The sequence below is a fragment of the Acanthisitta chloris genome, unplaced genomic scaffold (assembly GCF_000695815.1).
Source record: "Acanthisitta chloris isolate BGI_N310 unplaced genomic scaffold, ASM69581v1 scaffold23591, whole genome shotgun sequence".
Classification (NCBI taxonomy): domain Eukaryota; kingdom Metazoa; phylum Chordata; class Aves; order Passeriformes; family Acanthisittidae; genus Acanthisitta; species Acanthisitta chloris.
In genome coordinates, this window is record NW_008654644.1 from 7,231 (window position 1) to 27,812 (window position 20,582).

Here is a 20,582-nt window from a genome sequence, read left to right on the forward strand (position 1 = left end):
TGCCCTTTGTAACTTCTTATGACCATAGATTCTGGTCTAATTACAGCCTGAAACTTCAGCTTTCATAGTTTGGCAAGTAACCATGAAGATTCTCATTTTACAGTCTGCCAGAGTTGTTTTTCTAATGGATAAAGTTATGACAGTACACATTACCACAGAAGTGTATATATCACCAGAGAAAATGGGGATTTGGGAGGTGTGAAATGAGTTCTGAGGCAAGTTTCCAGTTGCAAGTTGTGGTGTCTAGGATTGATGTGTGAAGGCCAACTAGAGTAATCTGCTACTGAAGCACTTCAGTGTGGCCCAGTGTTTGAAACTGCAGGACCAGCCTAGCCTCTAGTGATAATAAAAATAATAATGATAAAAAAAAGCTGTGTGTGCTATTTCGAAAGCTTATACAGTTAGTTCACTTGGAGCTAACTTGGGCATCGCACTGTGATCACTAGAGTGTTTATTCCCTAGGTGTAAGAATTAAATATTTGCAGCATTTTTCATCTTAAACTCTGTTAAAGTACTTTGCACCTTCTGGCCATGCACACAGCTCTGTCAAATGATGTACTGCTATGCAGAGGGAAACATGGTCACTAAGCTTACCTGACACAAAGGCAACATAGGAGACTGTGTAAATCCATGAAATATGTGAAAGACATTAAAAAATCAGACTTTGTCAGTGCCACTTGATTCCAAAGCGGCTTGCTGCATGATGTTTTTTATTATTCTAGCCTATTTTATATACAGAACGAATTGATCACTAATAGGGCATTCTGTGTATCTGGTTCTGGTGTGGCTAAATTGCCTAGAGAAGATTTCTGAAGGGGCATAAGAAATCCTAAGGGATAGCATAAAGCTTTTGTCTTGCCAAGTTAGAAAGCTGGGTTGTCATTGTGCAGAATTTGCATGGGTGAGCTCTGAAATAGTGACTGAAAGAATTTAACTGATATTTGTGCATAATAAAATGACAGAACTTATGTTAGCAAAATGTTTCAGCAGGGAGAAGATTGATTACTCAGTCACTGCATCCTGACTCTGCATTGACAGAATGAACATCAGTATTTGTCACTGTCTTTCAGTTTTGATTGTTTAGCCTCCTATTTCCCTGCTTTACCTCAATGCAATGGTAATTCCAGTTTTTAACCTTCAGCATCTTCAGGACTCTGGGGAATAATCACCACTGAGTGGAATCTTTCTTGATAGTAGGAACTGTGAGTCAGCAACCCTTTAATTTTTTTAGTTGCAGCCATTGTTCCAGCACTAAGCTTTGCTGCTATTGTCCACTGTTTGTCCAGCTCACGTTTACTGGACTGTGGGAACGGATTAGGGTTTCATGGCTTTTTTTTTTTCTTCTTGCATAAACTCTTGATCAAAGACATTCCTTGGATGACAAAACACTGTATACTGTGTCACACAGTCCTGACCAGACTGCACGAACAGTAGTTTAAAAACACATGCCCACATTGTTCTCTAAACTGGCTTTTTTTTTTTTTTTGCAATGTATGTGCAGACATTGAATTTTTGAGACCCCGTTTACCTCCTTTCAAAATATATATAAGCACTTGACAGTCTGAAATAGAAATGAAAAGCAAATTGCTGTTTGAAACTAAGAATCAATATAATAAAATGTCCTTCTAAGCAGAGCTAGAGGTTATATTTCCTTACTAGGGAGTCCTTGGTGATGGTGCAGGTAGTCAGGTGCACTGTAAACCTAAAACCAGATGGATTATGGCATTGTTTTATGTGCCATGACCAGAATACATGAGTAAGATGGAGAATGATTTGAGCACAATTTGGGAATTCATAACCTTGCATCACCGTAGGGATGTTGTTAGAATTTGGCTTATTACAGTTGTGTGTCTTGCTCTTCTCTTAAGTTCTCTTATGCAATAAAAGGAGGACAAATTTCAGAAAAATCCAGTACATTGTTATTGCTCAGACTCATGAGAAAGAAACAAATGGTGTTAGAGAAAAACTTGGAGAGACTTTTTCAAGAAGCTTTGACTTGTGATTTGCCTCATAATGGGAGAAAGGTATCCCTGAAGACACCTTAAGCAGGTTTACAGAGGGATTTAAAAACATGGAGGGCCATATTTAGATGGCTGGGAGGTTGTTTGAGGATGAGAGAACACTTGGGTTTCCACAAACGTGTGAGGCTTTGCATTATTTAACTCTGCAGCACTGTTGAACACTGTCCTGCACAAGTGAAGGCAGATGAACTCTGTCACTTACATTGGAATGATATTATCCATGAGGGCGGAACATTTCTGATCCTTTGCAGTCCAGTGGTGTCCATGGCAAGAGAGACCAGAATAATATGTGGCTAATGGATGTGTTTTCTAAAAGGAATAAAATGGTCATAGTGAGTGACTGCAACAGCTACAGAAATACTCAGTCAAAACCACAAAATAAATGTCTTACATTTATAAGAAATAATGTTTGCTTTTGAGTAAATAATTTATGATGCCTTCTGGAAATCTTGGGAAGATGTTATGTCTGTGCTTATGAAAAGAACACAGCTACATTTACCAGTACTTGTAAAGAACTGTGGTCTGCGGGTGTTCAAGGAGGAAGAAAGCTGTTCAAAAATAATACCCAGTATTCAAACAATCAGGAGTGATAAAATCGAATAAAAGGAGCAATAAAACATCAAAAAGCTCAATTGTCCATGGCAGACAGTTTGCCATCAGAGTAGTGACTTGGGACACCAGGTCACTGCCTCAGTGCTGGCTCAGGTGAGTTGTCGTAATGCTCTGGTGGTGCTTTAGTGGTCCTTGGTGAAGGATTTGCCCCTTTCAGCCCAGTTCTTGTACACTGGTGCTCATATTACAAATAACATCCCAAGAACATGCACAGTAACACAGTAGCTGTTGTAGGAGACCAAGCATTTCTGGAATATAGGTTGTGGATGGATGAAGTCAAGTGTCACAGGGCTGTCAGGTGGGATGGGTGGAATCGAACTACTCAGCAGCGTATCATCTAAAATGTATTTACCCAGCAGGCTGGGAAGGGTGAGTGGAGAGCAATTTGCAGTGTGATGCACATGCTACATGTGCCTCAAGGCCTTAGGCCTTCACTCACCGTGTGGACTCAGAAGAGGACTCCTGCTCCAGCCAGACATGTCAGGTCCTGGCTTGGAGCTTGGCCTGTGCTTTTATCATTCCTCCTTTGGTTCAGGGTTCTTGATGGTACTGGAGATCTGTTCCTGGAGGTCTCTCCAACCCTGAGGGGTTAACATTATGCAAATGTCAGCAAAGTTGGTCCCAGGCCATTCTCTTTTTCCATAATCAAGGCTGGTTACTGGTGGGGAGTTTCCTCTCACCCTCAGCTCACCAACCAAATGGGTTACAAAGTGTCAAGTTAGCAACTGTTGCCTTAAGAAGTTCTTATTTTGCTTCTCTGTTTTCCATTTCATGCCAGGTTAGTCAGAGCTGAGCAGATGTAGTGTAGGTCTCATTTGACTGGGCAGGCTTTGGCTTTCAGGTAGGCTTCACCCCTTGACAGTCATGTTAGCAGGGAAGGTTGTGCTGTGACTGGCCATCAGCATGTGCTTTGAATTTGAGGGGAAATGATGTCCTATTGCAGTCTTCAGTGAGTGCCAGTAGTTCCTTCTTCATGTAAGAGTCCTCAGGAAAGTGATGGCTGTGAATACTTAGTGACTTCCCTGAGATATGAGGCTTTTTAATACATAGTCTTCACCCAGGTGAAAAGTGGGACAGATGCAAGCAGGGCTCTGCAGATGATAATGGGATCATCAAGAAACTATTTCTGTTTTCACTCTTAAATGTTTATCACATTAAAGAAACAAAAGGGAAACTTCTGCCTTGCTCCTAAATTTGTTCTGCTTGACCCTGAAGAACAAAATCAGAAGTCTGGCAAGTCTCACATTCTCAGTGCAATCCAGTTGACTAATTTGCAATGACTTTCTCATCATTTGATTGGAATATTGTGTGGAAGTCAGTCACGAGCCAGATGGAAATCTATGTTTGCCATGCCAATGCAATTACTATGATCAATTATATTTGTGGGATCATAAAAGTACCATGTTTGTCTGAAGAGATACAGTTCTCATAAATGATGCTGACAGGAATTCATTAAAATGCCATAATTTATGGCTTCACTGCCTTTGTCCCATTGTAGCTCTTCAATGATGTTGCCAGGAATCTTTATCAAAGTATCTATGCATGGGTCATTTCTGACTCTTCTAAGACAACAGCTCCAACCTCCACTTTCTCCTCTATCTTCCAGAGTTTTCTGTCACTTAAAATACCAGATGTGCTTGAATGGAAGTGGATTGTGAGTTCTCACATTTAATAGATCTTGTTTATTCTTTAATAAAGATTATGTGAATTTAAATGTTCATAGAAGGTCAGTTGGTCTGAATTCAGCAATGGAATTGGGGAGGGTTTTTGGAGGTCTGTTGGGAGTTTTTTCTGTGTATACATCTCAATTTGATGCAAAAAATTACAGTATTTTTCCCTTTAGTAAGCTACAGCTTAGCCTAGCTGAACATGCATATTTTTTACAGCCTATAGTAAATTGTTTTTCTTGCTACATTCTTGTCTTTCTGCCCTTTGCAATGTTCATCCAACATTCAAATTTAGTAGTCTGCATTTAGAGATGATGTTCAGAAAGAAAATGTAAATAATAGGACTGACTGTGGGCTTAGAACTACTTAAGTCACAGAACACTTAGTTTAGTAGGGTTTATGAAACAGATAGGAATGGCAAAACCTACGTAACATGTTCAACAAAATACCAAATCATTTTTTTATCAGCAAAGGATTTTTATCAGAAATCAAGATTTCCTAAGTGTGCCTTCCCTCAGTTTTCAAGCACTGAAGATCAGAGGGGTGAGCTATCACTCATACCAAAGCAAGTCTTTTTTTTCCTATTTTCTTTAAAATCTGCTGGGGAAAATGAATCATTTTTGACCCAGTCCAATGTATATTTAAAGTCCCTGTGAATCTAGTTCAGATGATCTTTCACTGCTGTGCACCTACCAGTGTGACTTACTATACTGAGCTGCCCATTCTGAATGGAACAAACCAGATCATTCTATGTACTGATATTACTTTGCCTGCCTGAGCTATGATTTTACAGCAGGCCACAGGGTTCAGGTTTCTGTCTGAAACGACTGGGAAACCACCATGCTCAACTGGGATTCTTCTGAGGCAGATGGTTTCCCATCTATTGGTAACTGCTCTGAGAGGAGCTTATTTTGCTCCTCATGATTAACATGTTAGATGTTAGCTCTGGAGTTTCAGTTTTCATTTCCTGTCCTGCACTTACTGCACAGAATCAGTGGTAATGTCAAGTTTAGTCACTGGGAAACTCAGGAGGCAGATACTGAATTTCTGATTTGTGCCAGGAGAGACAAGCACTTGACCTTTTAAACACAAGGGGTTTTTAGGGCAGAAATATTTTCATAGGGTAAATAGTCTATAGGTTATAAGCTCGACCATCTCCACTAAAAATAAGCTGTTTCTGCTGTGTTCACCTCTGGTAAGAATTGATAATTTGCATCCTCAATTCTCAGAGATGTTTTGGAATGTGAATTGGGTTATAATTTTTCCTCATTTTACTTTATAATGATATATAATTTCTGTCCTTCTAGGTCTTTTTTTAGTCACTTTTAGTAGGCTGTTACATTTTTTGGGCTTATTCCTTACTATCTTATCTATGCAATAGTAGGATGCAGCAGCTCTGTATGAGGGGAAAGGACAGAGAAGAATGTAGGTTAACCTACTGCTTTTAACCCAAACTGTCTTCTGTAAAGGTCTTCTAGGACACAAAACCTTACACTGATGAAAAACATGCAACCAAGCTCTCTGTCCCATCCAACACCTACTTTATTTCACCCTTTATTGACAAGAACCACCAAGTGGTGTTGGACTTTGAGTAATTCCCTTCCGTGTTTAAAGTCTTCAGCCCAAAGAGATTTTGCTTCTTGAAAAAGCCACGTTTGTGTGACAGGCAGTCACCTACCCACTGCTCAGAACGCCTACAGTTTCCTAAAATAACAGCTAAAGGTTTTCAGCGTTGCAAATATTAAAGCACAGAGTGAAACTCAGAAAATGTCATGTGGTTTACTCACTGCAGTGGGTAGTTGGGACCATTCAGCACTTCAAAGGTAATTTAAGAGAAGAAAACTGAAAGATGACAAGAGGCAAATGTTGGGTTTTACCAATTTTATTTCTAAACTTTAGGGTTTTTTTGCTGGAAACTTGTCTGTTACAGGTCTGTTGGTGAAAATGTGCATTTCAGACCAGTGATGCCAATAAGTACAATATAAAAATGTACAAATCTGAATTGCTTGCTTACTACAGATTGTTATAACAACGTGACAAATAAAGCATCTCTGTTGGCACGTGAACCCACTTATCTGGATTTGGCCTTTTAGTACATACAATATTTTAAAGAAATTTGCAGTACACACTGCCACTCAGTGTAACACATAATATAACCAACAAGCACTAACTCAAGGATCATGTTTGGTTCAGAGACACAGAGATGCCACGAACAGAAGTGTTTGATGAGGTAAGCAGTAAGAAATGTTCCTGAAATTTGGACAGAATGTATCCAGTCCTCCTGGGTCCTGCGACTGCTAGTAGCATTGCAATGCTTGATTTATGCACTATGTAGGATCTTAACTGCATTTGCCTCAAAATGAGTTCTAATTCTGTTTTGGTTTAGCAGCATACAGGCAACAGCTAGATTATTCTTCAGCATACAACTCTGTTAGCTGGCTTATTTATGAGATTTACAGGCTTTTTAAATTAGCATTCTGCTATAATTAAAAAAAAAAACCAAAACAAATAAAAATTAAAAAAAAACCAAACTAGTATATCATAACAGATTAAACACACAAAATACTTAGAGTTCCAGAAGATAACCTATCATACCAACTGACGTGTCCCAGCTGAGGGGAAACCACATCAGGTGGCACACAAGAGTTATATTATAATGCACCTTTCATATATCAAATGTGGCTAATAACACAGCTTAAAACTACTATGATAATAAACCCCAGATCAGACAAAGAATCCAGCTTTATAAAATGCATAACAACAACAAAAAAACCTTGACATTACTTGATCTTCTGAAATGTCTGCTGGCTTTAAATTAATGCAACCTAGTTGCGAATCGCGAGACCCATTCAGAGCAACGTTCGATGCATTTCCGTTTGCAGTAGAACTATGAGGCACTGTACAAACATTAAACCTGGTCTAGACATGGTTAACTGAAGTATGAGGTATTGTGAAACAGGAACCTTTTTTGGAATAGAGCAGTAATCACATTAAGTAAAAATTGATCACATAAAAAAAAATCTACAAAAAAAATGATGTCAATAATATAATTTTCTATGAGAAAATTAAAACCTATAACATGGCAGTATATGACATTGTATAACAAAAAAAAAAAACTGATCCACAAAATAGCAGCAAAACACAATGACAAAGATACAGAAAAGCAATGTTAATTTTTTTTTCAAACCATGCTGGGAATTTATCCATAGCAGCTCAATAAAGATGGAGCATCCACTCCTTTTCTTTTATCTTTTTCTTTTTTTTTTTTTTATTTTGACTTTTTTCTTTTTTCCTTTTTTTGTTCTTTTTTTTTTGTTTTGTTTTGTTTATGTTGTTGTTGTTGTTGTTGTTTTGTTTTTACAATCAACACCTTAGCGGCAGTTTTCTCACATACATTTCACCATCACATTCTCCTCGAGCATCAACTTCAACAGCTATGTCCACGTCCCTTCAGCTACTTTCTAAAATAATAATAAGATACATAGCCAAGATGTGCAAATTTTCTATTCGTAGCTAAATAAAAAACTGGGGCATATACTGGAATAAAAACTTCTTTCAAGTACTCCAATTTTCAGATCTATTAACTATGGCGTTTTCTCATGGTTAAACTGCTTTTGCAAATGGATAGGAAGGGGCCAAGTTGACTGCTTGCGTTTGGGTTTGTTCTTTGAAGCGTGTCCTTTTTGCTTTAAGAAGCTGTTTCAAACTGCAACATTAAGGGTAGAGAAAGATTTTCTTTTGAACAAGGGGCGATTGCATTAATTTACAAATCATACTGGCCTTAGGAGCATCCTCTGCAATAAATATTCTTTTTAGCCTTAACTATAAATTATATATTTTAGTGTTTAAAAACCTTCAGTTGTAAAACATCTAGCGACAATCCTTAAACTATGTGTCCTATATGTGAACCTTTAAGGCCCCTAATTTATAAAGATGAGTTGGCACCAAAGGATTCTAAACTTCAACTTTTCTATAGAAAAGGATAGGAAGATATCCTGGCAATTTGTGAATGCAATTTCTCTCACTGGAACACAACCTTCAGGAAAAAAAAAATCACCTCTCCGCTAACACCATAGTTAAATGCACTTGCTTTGCAATTCCAAGTTTGCCAACAAGCACTTATATATTTCCAAACCATTCCATTAAAAAAAAAAAATTCCCACACAATAAAAGAATGTATTTCCTATATCTAATGGACTGAAAGTGCTTTGAATGGAATGGTTTTAGAATATTACAAACAAACAAAAAAGAAAAAAAAAAAATAATAAAACCAACAAAAGACTGAACTGTGGATTGAACCTGACCATAATTAGGCTGAATATCTGTGGGGTCAGACCAGCATTTTTACACAGGTAACTACAAAAATAGGAAGATTACAAAAATATAATATATTATGTCACTATTTCGGTTTCTCTTTATAATAGGTACTGTAGGAGTAGTACATTGGCCTTTCCCAACAATGCTAAGCTGGAGCCCTACAAATGCCTTATGCACAGGCAATCCACAGGCACAAAAAAAAAGATTAACATATAATAATGCTGCATACTAACATACACTAACTTATGGGTTACGTTAACCATTTATAAGGTGAAGAGGATAAAAAAAAACAAACTAAGGAAATAAAATAAACATTTACAGATGAATTATAAAGTGACTAAATGCATAAGCAAGCAAGATACAGAAAAGCCTAGAACTGCGTTAAAGCTATGCTTTTTAAAGGAAAAGAATATTTCATTTGCTAGCTAAAAAATAAAAAAAAAAAAACCCTCTTCTACTTTAAAAATGGTTGGTTGGTTGGTTGGTTTTATATGTAAGAAATCAAATCTAATACCTCCCCTGGAGACATTTTGTGTGTTAATGCCTATTTTTACAACATACAGACAAGAACACTTTAATATAAAAACTAGTTGATTATTATTGTATAAAATCCTCTATTTTTGTAGCACAAACCCCTGGGGGTAATGCAAATACTATTTTTTTCTTTTTTTAAGACAGTTTTTGGGGTATTTTTTGTTTATTTGTTTGTTTGAAGTCACAGATGGAAGGGAGACAGAGCAAGAAAAAATATAACAAGACTGTTTTTCCCTTCTGGTATAAAAATGTCCTGGAGAAAAGGGTTTCTGTGGGGGAGATCCTGATGCTGATTCCTTCTCAGATGCCCTTTCTTTGTCTGCTTTTCTTGCCAAGCAAACCCCTTAGAAGAAGTCCTCTTAAATGTTCACATCTCGCACATCAGTAGGTGTGCAGGAGAGGTCTGCTTCGTCCTCTACAGTCTTTGTTTCTGAAGATACGTTGTGCTGCTGTGCCTGGCGTAGACTGGATTCAAGGAGGGATTCAATCTGTTCTTGGCAGGCTCGTAAACAATCCTAGAGAAGATTGAACGGAAGGAGAGAAAGACCCAAGAGTCCTTTAGAAACGTAGTAAGGTCACAGACTAAATACCATTTCTTGAAAAAAGCAGGAGAAATATCAGCGGGTTATTTGGCAGAGCAGCAGACTGAAAGGAGGGTGGGGAGAGCAAGAGAAACAGTAGTCAAAGGAGTGGATGAACCACCCCATTTTCTGTGGGATACCAGGCTGGATCAAGAGTTCAGCAACCAATTCTTGCCATCTGCTATTAAATGGTCTAGGTGAGCATCTCCACGGAGACTGCTGTGGGGTTGTTAGTCTGAGCCCACAGATCTACAGCTGAATGTGGCGGATGCTCCACTATACTCACACTTGTTGTAGCTAACCTGATGCAGACACACATTGTAGCTTACCCTGCTACTTTCTTGCCTGTGCTGTCAACACAGCTGTTGTGTAAGAGTCCATTGATACTGTAACTGTGGTTGCTACTTTTACCGCAGAAATGCTTCAGCACTACAGTCTGCTAGAAGTGATGGACATAAACAGTGATTTTTTCTTTTCCCAGGCCAAGTTCCAATAATATGAAGTTCTTAGATAGAAATGCCATATATATACATCTGGATATACATGCCCAAAGCTGCCTGCCAACTGCTGCTATGTCCAGCAGTGGGCAGCTCAAGTTAAATAATCAATTTCTGACTCCAAAAGCGTCTGAACAGAAAAATGTACTAGACCCCAAAAAGGAGAGGTCCTTCAGAAGCACCACCACAACCATGCAGTGCAGGCCAAGCTTGCTGTTTGCTACCACATTCAACTCAAAATCTCAGTCAGAGGTCTTTTTTCCCTCCCTTCCAAAGCATTTTCTCTGAGCTGAATGTGCCCACAATCCTTAGTGTTCAGGAGGGTGCAAGGGCCTCACTGCCTGCACAGACTTCACTGTGAATTAAAAGCATAAAGCACTGAGGAGGATCAGGTCTATGGTGGGGAAAGGTAACTTCCCACAGGTCTTAAACCATACCATGAGTAGCTATATCTAATTCACAGCAGATAGAACTGGAGAAGGCCTGTTCAACTTTCTACAAGTTATGGAGCTGTGTACACCCACTGCAACAGCACAGAGCACATTGCCTTAAACAGGCAAAACAATCACACCACATTTTGCCAAAACTCCTCCAGGCAGCTGTTTACTCATATCTTTATAACAAACATCGTAAGCTTTTTCCCCAACATATTTAACTCTGTGTATTAAGGACTTTGAAGTTTCCTTTCAGTATTGCCTTTTCTGATTTAACCTATGACATGTGTTAGCCCTTGCGGTGAACCCAGTCTTCCATGATAAATTGCCGTCAAAAGTGTTAGGATGTGCATGACTGAGAATGAATGTTGTTTTCCTGAGAGGGTGACCTGCCTGCTGTTTTCTTTATTTCCCAGTTTCAATTCTGCCTTCATTCAGAGGCTTCTTGTGTGATCTACCAGCTTTTCACTGATTCCACTACCACAAGAATCTCCTCTGCCACCAATAAGGGCACATGGCATTTGGGGTAAAATAAGATTAGAAACCCAAGCAAACAATTCTCTGCAAGTCCTTTCTGAGAGAGAGGGAGGTTAATCCTACCTCTAAGCAGATCAGACCATCAGTTACAGCTCACTGAAAACACATAACCTATGACCTTTTCTGGTTTAAACCCTAGTGTAATATTTCCTCTTGACAGAGACACACAGCGTTTTAAATGACAAAAAGAAAACGCCTCATATCCTAAAGTCATCATGCCTTTGGCTGCTGCATACCTCTGGCCTCCACAATAAGGTCTCTATGAAGTCCTTTACCCCTCCTCCAGATATGATGGATAGATCCTGCCTGTAAGGCTTCTACTTGCACATCCTGTACCACATACCCCAGTCACACTTGGAATTAGATGTATTAAAGAGGAGTACACGGACACAGGTTTAGGTATTTCTGGGTTTACAAATCCAGGCACTTCGGAGGAGAATTCTGGTTTAACAAGGTATCACGTTCAGTGTTCCAAACTGAAAGGAAATTTCTTTTCAGAGCAGAATGAACTCTGTTAGGCTTGTCTTTGTTTGGGTTTTGGGTTTTTTTTGGGGGGGTGGATTGTTTGATGAGTTTTGATGGGAATTTTGTGGTTTTCTTTTTTATCCTAACCATTTGCAGCTAGCATGTTAGAGCTCTGAAAACTAAAACCATTCCAAAGAATTTCTATAAATTCCTATTCTCCTCCCTCTGGGGTCCAGTCATGAATAATTACACAGGACTATGTAATTTAAAGGTACTTTTTGACCACAGAGGTTTTTTTCCCTTTGAAATGCTCAGAGTGCAGCATGTTGTAACTGTACTTTCTTTAACATAATCTCTACAATTTATTGTGAACAGACTGTCTTAAGCTACAGTTGAATGAAAAGTATCTTTTAAATGTTTTAGGCATTTTGTTCATTTCATATTCACATGACTATTAGATAGTTTGCCTGCAGGAATCTGTCAGAGCTTGCAAAAATAACAGCAAAATATAAAATTCACCATGAACAACCTCACCAAAGCTTTTTTTTTTCATTTTCACTACTTCTCAACACTGAAAATCTAATACAAAACTTGTGCATTACTCTGGTAACTTCTCCCAACAACTCTTCTGCTTCGCTGCCCAAATTTTCAATGCCCACAGTTTGTTCAAGGTCATAAACCCTTCCTGGATTAATTAAGCTCCTCAGTAAAAAAAAAAAAAAAGAGACTTGCTAGCTTAACTGATGTGGTCAAATACCTTTAAGACACAGCAGACATGATGAGACTCCAGGGTCAGATAGTAAAGGAAACAAACAACAACAAAAAAGAAACTGCTTGGAAATCCTTTGTTGCTGCCTGACCCGTTCTGGATAACAAGCACATGTTTGAAGGTGCCTCTGAGAAGGGGCAGGCAGGAGACGAATTCCAATGGACTAACAGACAGCGTGGAGACCCAATCTAATCTAGTTTAGCAAATTTCTGGCCTGGAAATGAATGTCAGGTAAAATTCAATCTGTTTGGATGATGGGGTCAAGAATAGAATGATGGAAGACAGCCCAAGACTTCTAATTGTGATTATCTGACTTCTAATTACCCCTGATCAAAGGCAAAATGGGAAATTGGACTCCTACCAATGTAAACATGAACCATAAAGGAATTCCAATCAGGTGATATTCATTTTACTTTAGATTCAGCTTTCTTTGAGACTAAAGGTAAAAAAGCGTAATTATGTAACCTGAAATCCAACAGACCTGCAGCCCTAACTAACAGATAATCAGGGAGAATGTCAGCCATGCTCTTGATATTCCAAGACAACCCAATATGAAGCACATTCATTTGTGCAGCCTGATGAGGGGAAGCATCACTGTGGAATAACACACTTCACAGACATGCTAGTGGAATAGAGTAACAGGATGGATTTGATACCATGGATTACAGAGGCACAGCTCATGATAAAGTCTCTGCAGGAAAATCAGGCTACGTATGAAAACAAGCTGTGTTCTGCTCTGAGTAGTGGAAGTTGCTGTTTCCTTATTCCACTACAAAGATAACAGTTTATGTACATACACATAAAACTTCATGATGCTAATTTTCCCTAGCAACCCATACAAAATCCTCACTTCTACCTCTGGCTGCTCTAACACATGAATATGTTTAGCACTGAAAGCTGGAGGGGAGTCACTTCCTTTTAAAGCTGTTAACTAAGCTCAGGTCAAACAGATTGTGGCCTTGCAATGACTCTGGACAATAAAAAAATAAAATAAGCAAAAAATTCTCTTTCTTGCTGAAACAACTTGATTTTAAAGAGCTCTGTCATCAGCTAAGTCAAGTCACATAAGGACATGCTGTTGTTCTCCAAGACATGACAAAAGCTACTTCCATGCTCTGTATCAGGAATGATTAAATAATGTTGTTTGAGTCAAGATACTGTCTGAACAGAGAGCAAGCCTAGTATTTTCCTTCTGTACCTGCTTCAAACACCTCAGGCTGGACAGTGGCCAACCATGCGCTGAAATATCTACATTGCTCACACCCTGACTAAAAGCATTACATGTATGTACCAAACTAAGCAGCATATTATTTCAGCACTACAAGTTCTTACAGTATTTAACACTTCAGCATTGGGATATGGATTACTTTAGCTACAGTAATAGAAATGGCAAAAGTGGCACTGTTAAGGTGACCAAAATAATAAGCTGAGATATATTTTTCAGCGATTGTTTCACAGTCTAGCAAAGGTAAAATATAGTTTTGTGAATAATTCATTTTGATGCATTCATCTTTCCAGAAATCACTCAGACCTGTCAACAAAGTCCAATTATACAAACCTAGATTTGCAGTGACTGGACTAGTACAGTTCTCTATGCATGTAAATTATTAACATGTAAAATAATTTAACAGCATCTCAAAGATTCTGCCCCTAACCACAGAGTTGTCTTTATTTGACTCATTGTCCAGTGCTTGGAGACCTCACAAGAACCTTTTTAAAGCATCTATTTATTGGTCTTCCACATTGTTACAAAACAAAGCTCAACTCTGCCCCATCTTCACACACCATTATGACATGGATCATTGACTTTAGATCTTCCTTGTAGGCTCCCTTCCTGGCCCATTCATTTCTGAAAGGTTTATTGCTCACTAGTTACTGATGTGCATCTCCTGGAAGCTGCAGGGCAAAATGAGAGTCCTGTGAGGACCATCTACCTTGTCAGAAAGTCGTGGGACAAGCATTTGTTCCAAAAAGGAATTCTATACCAGCTACTGTGCAGGTCCAGCACGTAATAAACCAAATTAGATCATTAGAAGTCTTTTAAGAAGGGCTTTTTCACACCACTTGGCACAATAAAAAGCCTCAAGAATGGTCAAAGATAAGGTCAGAGATACCACGAGGTCTCAGTAACTATTTCCTCGTCTTTTTCTCGAAGTTTTGTTTTACACAGACTCCTGGTTTAATTACACACAACCCAACGGTCTCTGCCACCTGCTTTGCTTTGTCAGATAACACCTCTCTCTCACAAACATTAGGGCTGGATGTGGCATTCCTATGGGGAACTGCAGCAGCATAATCACAGATCATTAATGGATATAATGACAGCTAAACAGCCAGGATGGACAGAGAACATATTCAAACACCCCACTCCAAGGTTTGACTTTTAGCTACTGTCAGATTAGCTACTATGCAGCAAGCAGGAATTCATTCTTAAACTCTAAGGCAGGAGATCAACCAAGAGAAAGAGTCACTTACCGGATCACATTTGATAACTTGTGATAGGAAATTTGTGAGGCCTTGATAGGAGAGGAAAGAGTTAGTGTTCCCCAGATGCAGGCCTTGCACAGCTGCTACCACACTGCCAGCTGCGATCATGGAAGGTGGGTTTGAAATAAATTTAATATCTGTATGAAGAAAGGAGAGAGAAAAAAAAAAAAAAGACTGAAATGATTGCTTTAGGAGAAGCCTGTCCATACACATACACTCTGCTACCAGCACGGCTTCAGCTGCCAACTATTGCATCCAAAACTGTGAGCAGAGAGGTGCCTCCTGCTCTAAACTCTTACAGGTCCAAACCTGTAAACACTTATCCACATGAGCAACTGCACTGCAGTGAGTGGCCCTTCCTAGCACTAAGCCTGCAAGGCCATTCATCACTTTGAGGTATTTTTATCATGAGCAGGGCCCCCATTCTTTAATGCTTAAAATGCAACTTAAAATACTTTGCTCATGTGAATAACGCCACTGGGGTCATTGGCACTATACATCTGAGGAAACCTGTTCACATTCTGAAGTGTTTTGCATGATCAGATCCTAGGTGCACTCTAATAACGAGTCCTCAGGCCCTTTAAAGCAGAAACCTTTGCACTGACATTCAAAGGAATATAGCTTTAATGAACAACAACATCAACAAAAAGAAAGAAAAGAGAGAGACGGCTTAACCCTGTCAGGAGGCAGATAATCCATATTTAAATTAAGGTTTCATCTTAAAAATGCTTTGTCTCAACCTAGTCTCTTGTCAGTGGCTGCCATCCATCCTGGCAACAGGGATTTAATGTAAATGTGGCATAACTAAGTGACGGGGGTCCCAAGAATTGGCGGACAATCAGTTACATTCTGATGTGACACCATGCTGACAAGAGGCTGGGCCCCCTTCCAGACTGCATTGCTGTAGGTCTCTCCACAAAGCCACTCCCATGATTCCTTAAGGGGCTATCTCTGCCATTTAGCATGTTTTTAGTTTGGGTTTTGTTTTGAGGGGTTTTTTTTAATAAGAATAATCCACATTTGAATGCTAAGGCTTTCTGCTGAACAGGAATGTGTTTGATCTGGGCAGTGTACACCTTGCAGGAGAATCAGAAACAAAGGAAGTAAGTGGCACAAGTAAATGTCTAATTTGTTGAGGAAGAAAGGGAAATGCCACATTGTACACCAGAACCTGAGATACATTCCTTCAGCTTTTATCAGAATACAACTTCCTCTGGGTTGAAAAAATATAAACCATCTGTCAAACCCTTGAATGAAATCAAAGGAATGGACAGCTTAGAGGGCTCAGTGGAACACTCTAAGTATTAAATCATGCATCTCCTTTATTATGATAAAATAACTTTTGTGTAAATGTTTTACCAGTGAAACCAAAGACTTCAGGACTCTATGAAAGTCCTGGCTCTGAGTCTATTCATACACCTCTGACACTCCATTGTGGCCCTGACCAATACCCACCTTCAAAGGGGCATTTCACCCAACATTCTATCAACCTTCAAAACTAAACTGGGATGATGAATTCTGGCCAAAGTTTTGTCATGCATTGCCAGCGAAAAGGCAAGCTTGATCTAAAGTCACCTCAGTTATGTTACCATGTCTCAAATAAATATACTTCATCCCCTTTTCCTAATCTGCCCCATTTCCAGGCAGATATAAGTACACCCACCTTCTAGCAAGCTGCTGTCATTCCCAAAACCCAGAGTAGTCCAGACAGCTTATTGGCACTATGCACATCCCAAAGCCAGTCCCTAACTGAAATGCTGACACATGGTGCAGGTAGACATCGGAACTGGAGGATTTCAGTAGGCAAGCACGAATCCCACCAAGACGGGGTTGCTCGGAGGGGTACGGTGGCAGCGCCTTCGCGACACTATTTACTGAGCTCCACAAACAGGACATGACCAAAATGTGTCAGTTTAATGAGTCTGTCCTGACAGGATCACGTTTGGGATTAATATTTGCGTTCTTCTTTTAAATGGAGCAGTAAACAAGAACATGAATTCATAGTCACACCCTCATTCTTTCCAAGGTGGAAAAGTGATAATGAAGTTTAAATGACCAGTTTGTGTCTGTCCCTATAACCACTCCAGACAAGCAGCATGGACTGCCTTTTTGTTGCAACTCAACAAGGAATTATTTGTGGCAGAGGCCACTAATTTCAGCATATTAATCAGGGGGCCCCTCTCGCCTGTAATTGGATGCCCCCAAGTGAAGAGTGTGGCATCATTGTCAGCCTCCATCGCCTCATCTTGCGCTATTGAGCGCTCAGGAACAAGGGGGCTTCGGTGAGATGAATTAGACCTGACACAGCCACAATGGGGTAGGGGGCCCCATCAATTGAAGCACACATCCCCAGTAGCCTATCTGAGACTTCATCCAAAAAGAATAAACAACTTCAGCGTTGTTAAAAAGAGAGAGAGAGAGAGAGAGAGGAGGGGGAGGAGAGAGAAGAATGCCAGCCACCCTGAAGGGAGGACAAAGCAGGCATATAGGCGCTGCAGCGCTTTAAAAAAAATTCCTAACAAGGCGAGTCACCCCTTTTCCTTTTTAAATGGAGCAGCAATTCCATCCGTCTGGAGAGCTGGGGGCTATGAATGAAAATCTTTTCATTGAGGCAAATCAAAACTGCGAACATAAATCACTTGCTGCAAGATGCAACAGGTTCCAACTGGTCACATACCTTGAGACTTCCAATTTTATAAAGGCCAGAGAATAGGAGAATTGTAACACGCTTGTTTCAAAGGGGATCTTTCTTTCTCCATGCGAGAGGAGCAAAGCAACAACAATAATAATAGCAATAATAATAATATAAAAGGAGCCTGGTATGTTTTGATAACCAGAGGAACATAATGAAATGCTGAAGCTCCAATATTTGTTGCTATTCATTGTTATGCTTGTATAGAGCTGCAGTTCTCCCTCAACACTGGTCTTAACTTGGGCCAAAAGAGGCCTGCTTCCTTTTGAGCTCTCCCTGCCTTGCTCGGCCATGCCAAAGCCCCATTCATTAAGCTCAATTATGTGTTAACTTCAAACAACCCCTGGTAATTTTTTTTTTTTTTTTTTTTTTTTTTTTTTTTACTTTTTCTCCCAAACCTACCACAGCACAAAGACATCCTTTGGTCAAAATGGATTTTTCAAAACCAAACCAAATCAAACAAATCCCCTTCTACTAGCCAGACAACTGAAGAGGGAGCTTAGAAGGAATTCCCCTCAATTTCACCTTGCAGCGTAACCTTCTCTTTCTGGAGCAAACACATACACACTCATCTACAAACACTTCCACAGCCTTCACCTTGTTAAGCCAACTGGCCAAGGTTTTATTTTCTAAGCAAGCATTATTCTGCATCTCCTCTTACGAGAACCTCCTTTACAGAAGAGGACACAGGCTGTACTTCCAGCAAAGGATAGACTGCACTTGCCCCTGAGGCCACTTAAGTGGGTGTCAGTGTTTCCAGTGGACTTTGGATTGGGCCCCACAGCATCCAGGCAGCACAATGCATTTGCAGTCCATCTAGGTTCATTTTGGCCAGGGGAAATACAACACAACCCAGCAACAGCAAAGCAAAGTCCAGATGCTACTTAAGCCACATGTGATCTTCACTAGCCAACAAAGAAGTCATGAGGAAAGCAAAAGGTAGAAAAAATCCTGCCATCCAAAAATAACAATAAAAACACAGAGCCTAGTGGCAGCTTTCCCCAGCGCTCCTTCCCCAGGCAATATTCCCAGCTTCAGGAGGGAGCTGAAGAGGGCCCCAACTCTGGTGAGCTCAGCGCTGGTTTTTTTTAAAAGCTAAGTAAAACTCCCAGAACATGGTTCTCATTTACTGATCCATTCTCCAGCTGTGGTGTGTACCAGTGTTAAATAAAGGCTCTGGATATGCTTCCTAAAAGCAACATAACAACACCGACAGTAGATCAAAGTACTGGACTCTTAGCAAGTCTCCAACCTTTGAACTACTCTTGTTTTCATCCCTGTCATTGCCAACACAACAACCCAGGTTAAACATCCCCATATCCAAAGGGGAGGCAGGGTAGCTGTTCCTTTTAGCTAACAGCCGAGGAAGCTTCAAACTTAGCAAATCACAGGTTCAGAGTCGCAGCAGCCTTATCTGGTAGAATCTGGCACGGAGGGTTTGACTTTCCCAAAATGTTGCTGCCGGTAGTTTGAAGGCTGTTTGAAGGTTGTAGCGCTCCCAACACCGAGCATTATTCCAGGCAACCTAACCTACGAGCTGCCTGTTACGCTGATGTTAGGCCCAAGATGAAGAGCAATGCCAGTGTTTATAAATTTCTCTTTTATGGCTTGGTTGTTCTATCTTTAGGCCACGCAAGTAAGGCCGATTCTGCGAAATAAAAAAAAAATTTGTTTTCTTCTGAGTGCCTGCAAATCTTTCTTCAATCTTTTTAATACCAAAAATCCATCTCTGGAAAATAAACTACACAACATTAATTTGTGCCATTGGCCACACACATCCCACCGAGGTTTTTCAAGTGTGGATACCACTACTCGGCGTCTTTGGAGGCTGGCCCTGCTCATGGCTTCAGCACAGCACGTGGTCAGGAGGGTGCAGATGGCAGCGGCTCGGTCCCGTGCCAGGAAAGCCTCTGTGCCGCGTGGCCCTCCTCCAATCCACCAGCCACCGAGGAGGGGGGGAAGAGGCAACTTGAAGAGGGAAGTTTTAAAACCCCCACGCAGAGCTATTCACAAGCAAAATCTCCCTCCGCCTTTAAAAACTGTCTTAAGAATGAATCCACACGGGGAGGGATTCCCCGCACGTGCAGTAAGCCTTTTGCAGCCCCCACACACACACACACACACACCCGGTGTGTGGAGGTGAAGACATCGTGCCACGCTGCGCTGCGACTCCACGGGCTGAGCTACAGAGAGGAGGGGGATCCTTCTCCCTCCCTGACAACAGCACCAACTCCACCTCAGAAGCGAAATATCTTCTGAAAAAAACCAACTTACCTCTGCAAAGTAATCCACCTTCTGCAAACAAGGGGCAATAATCTGGGCTTAAACTACCTCCCCACAGCTCTGCGAGTGCTTTAGACCACAGCTACGGGAAGCTTTACAAGCTGGGGGGTAGGCGCGTGTCGGGGAGCAACACGCTTTGCGCAACGTGCAGGGCTCATACCTGTAGCGCACAGAGCCACAAAAGTCTGAGCATGTTTACGGATGATCTGCTTGGTGTCCTCTACCAGAGGCATTTTAGTAAGGAAATGTTCAATGAAATCGTGGGGGGTCATTGCAGCCAGATTCCATTTCAGCTTATTCACCAGCAGCAGCTCCATTTGCTGCAAAGAGAAGAGGGAGGGAAGGGGGAAGGAGAGAAGAGGAAGGGGAAGAGTGTGGTTAGAGCCGCTCAGGACCGGCAGCATCGCAGCTGGGCCAGTCAGCTCCCGGATTGGCCACTTCCCCGGGGAGCAGGGGATGTGCTCTGGGGGGTCCCCCTAAGGTTCGGGGTGTGCTTTGGGGGGTCTCCCGGGGGTCAGGGTGTGCTTTGAAGGGCCTCCCCAAGGTGCAGGATGTACTCTGGGGAGTATCCCCGAGGTGCACAATGTGCTCTTGGGGGTCCCCTCGGGGTGCAGGGTCTGCTCAGAGGGGTCTCTCTGGGGCACGGGGTGTGCTACGAGGGGTCCCCCCGAGGCGCACAATGTGGT

At 40.8% G+C, this 20,582-nt stretch overlaps 1 protein-coding gene across 1 annotated transcript; it reads right to left on the reverse strand.

Moving 5' to 3' along the window:
* Positions 1-9,016: 9,016 nt before the first annotated feature.
* Positions 9,017-20,216, reverse strand: CCND1 (cyclin D1). Its single transcript, XM_009083628.1, has 3 exons — positions 20,057-20,216; positions 14,910-15,058; positions 9,017-9,666 (listed from the first exon to the last, which is right to left on the reverse strand). Exons 1-3 carry the CDS (start codon positions 20,211-20,213, stop codon positions 9,511-9,513), a joined length of 462 nt encoding a protein of 153 aa, XP_009081876.1. The 5' UTR covers positions 20,214-20,216; the 3' UTR covers positions 9,017-9,510.
* Positions 20,217-20,582: the final 366 nt, after the last annotated feature.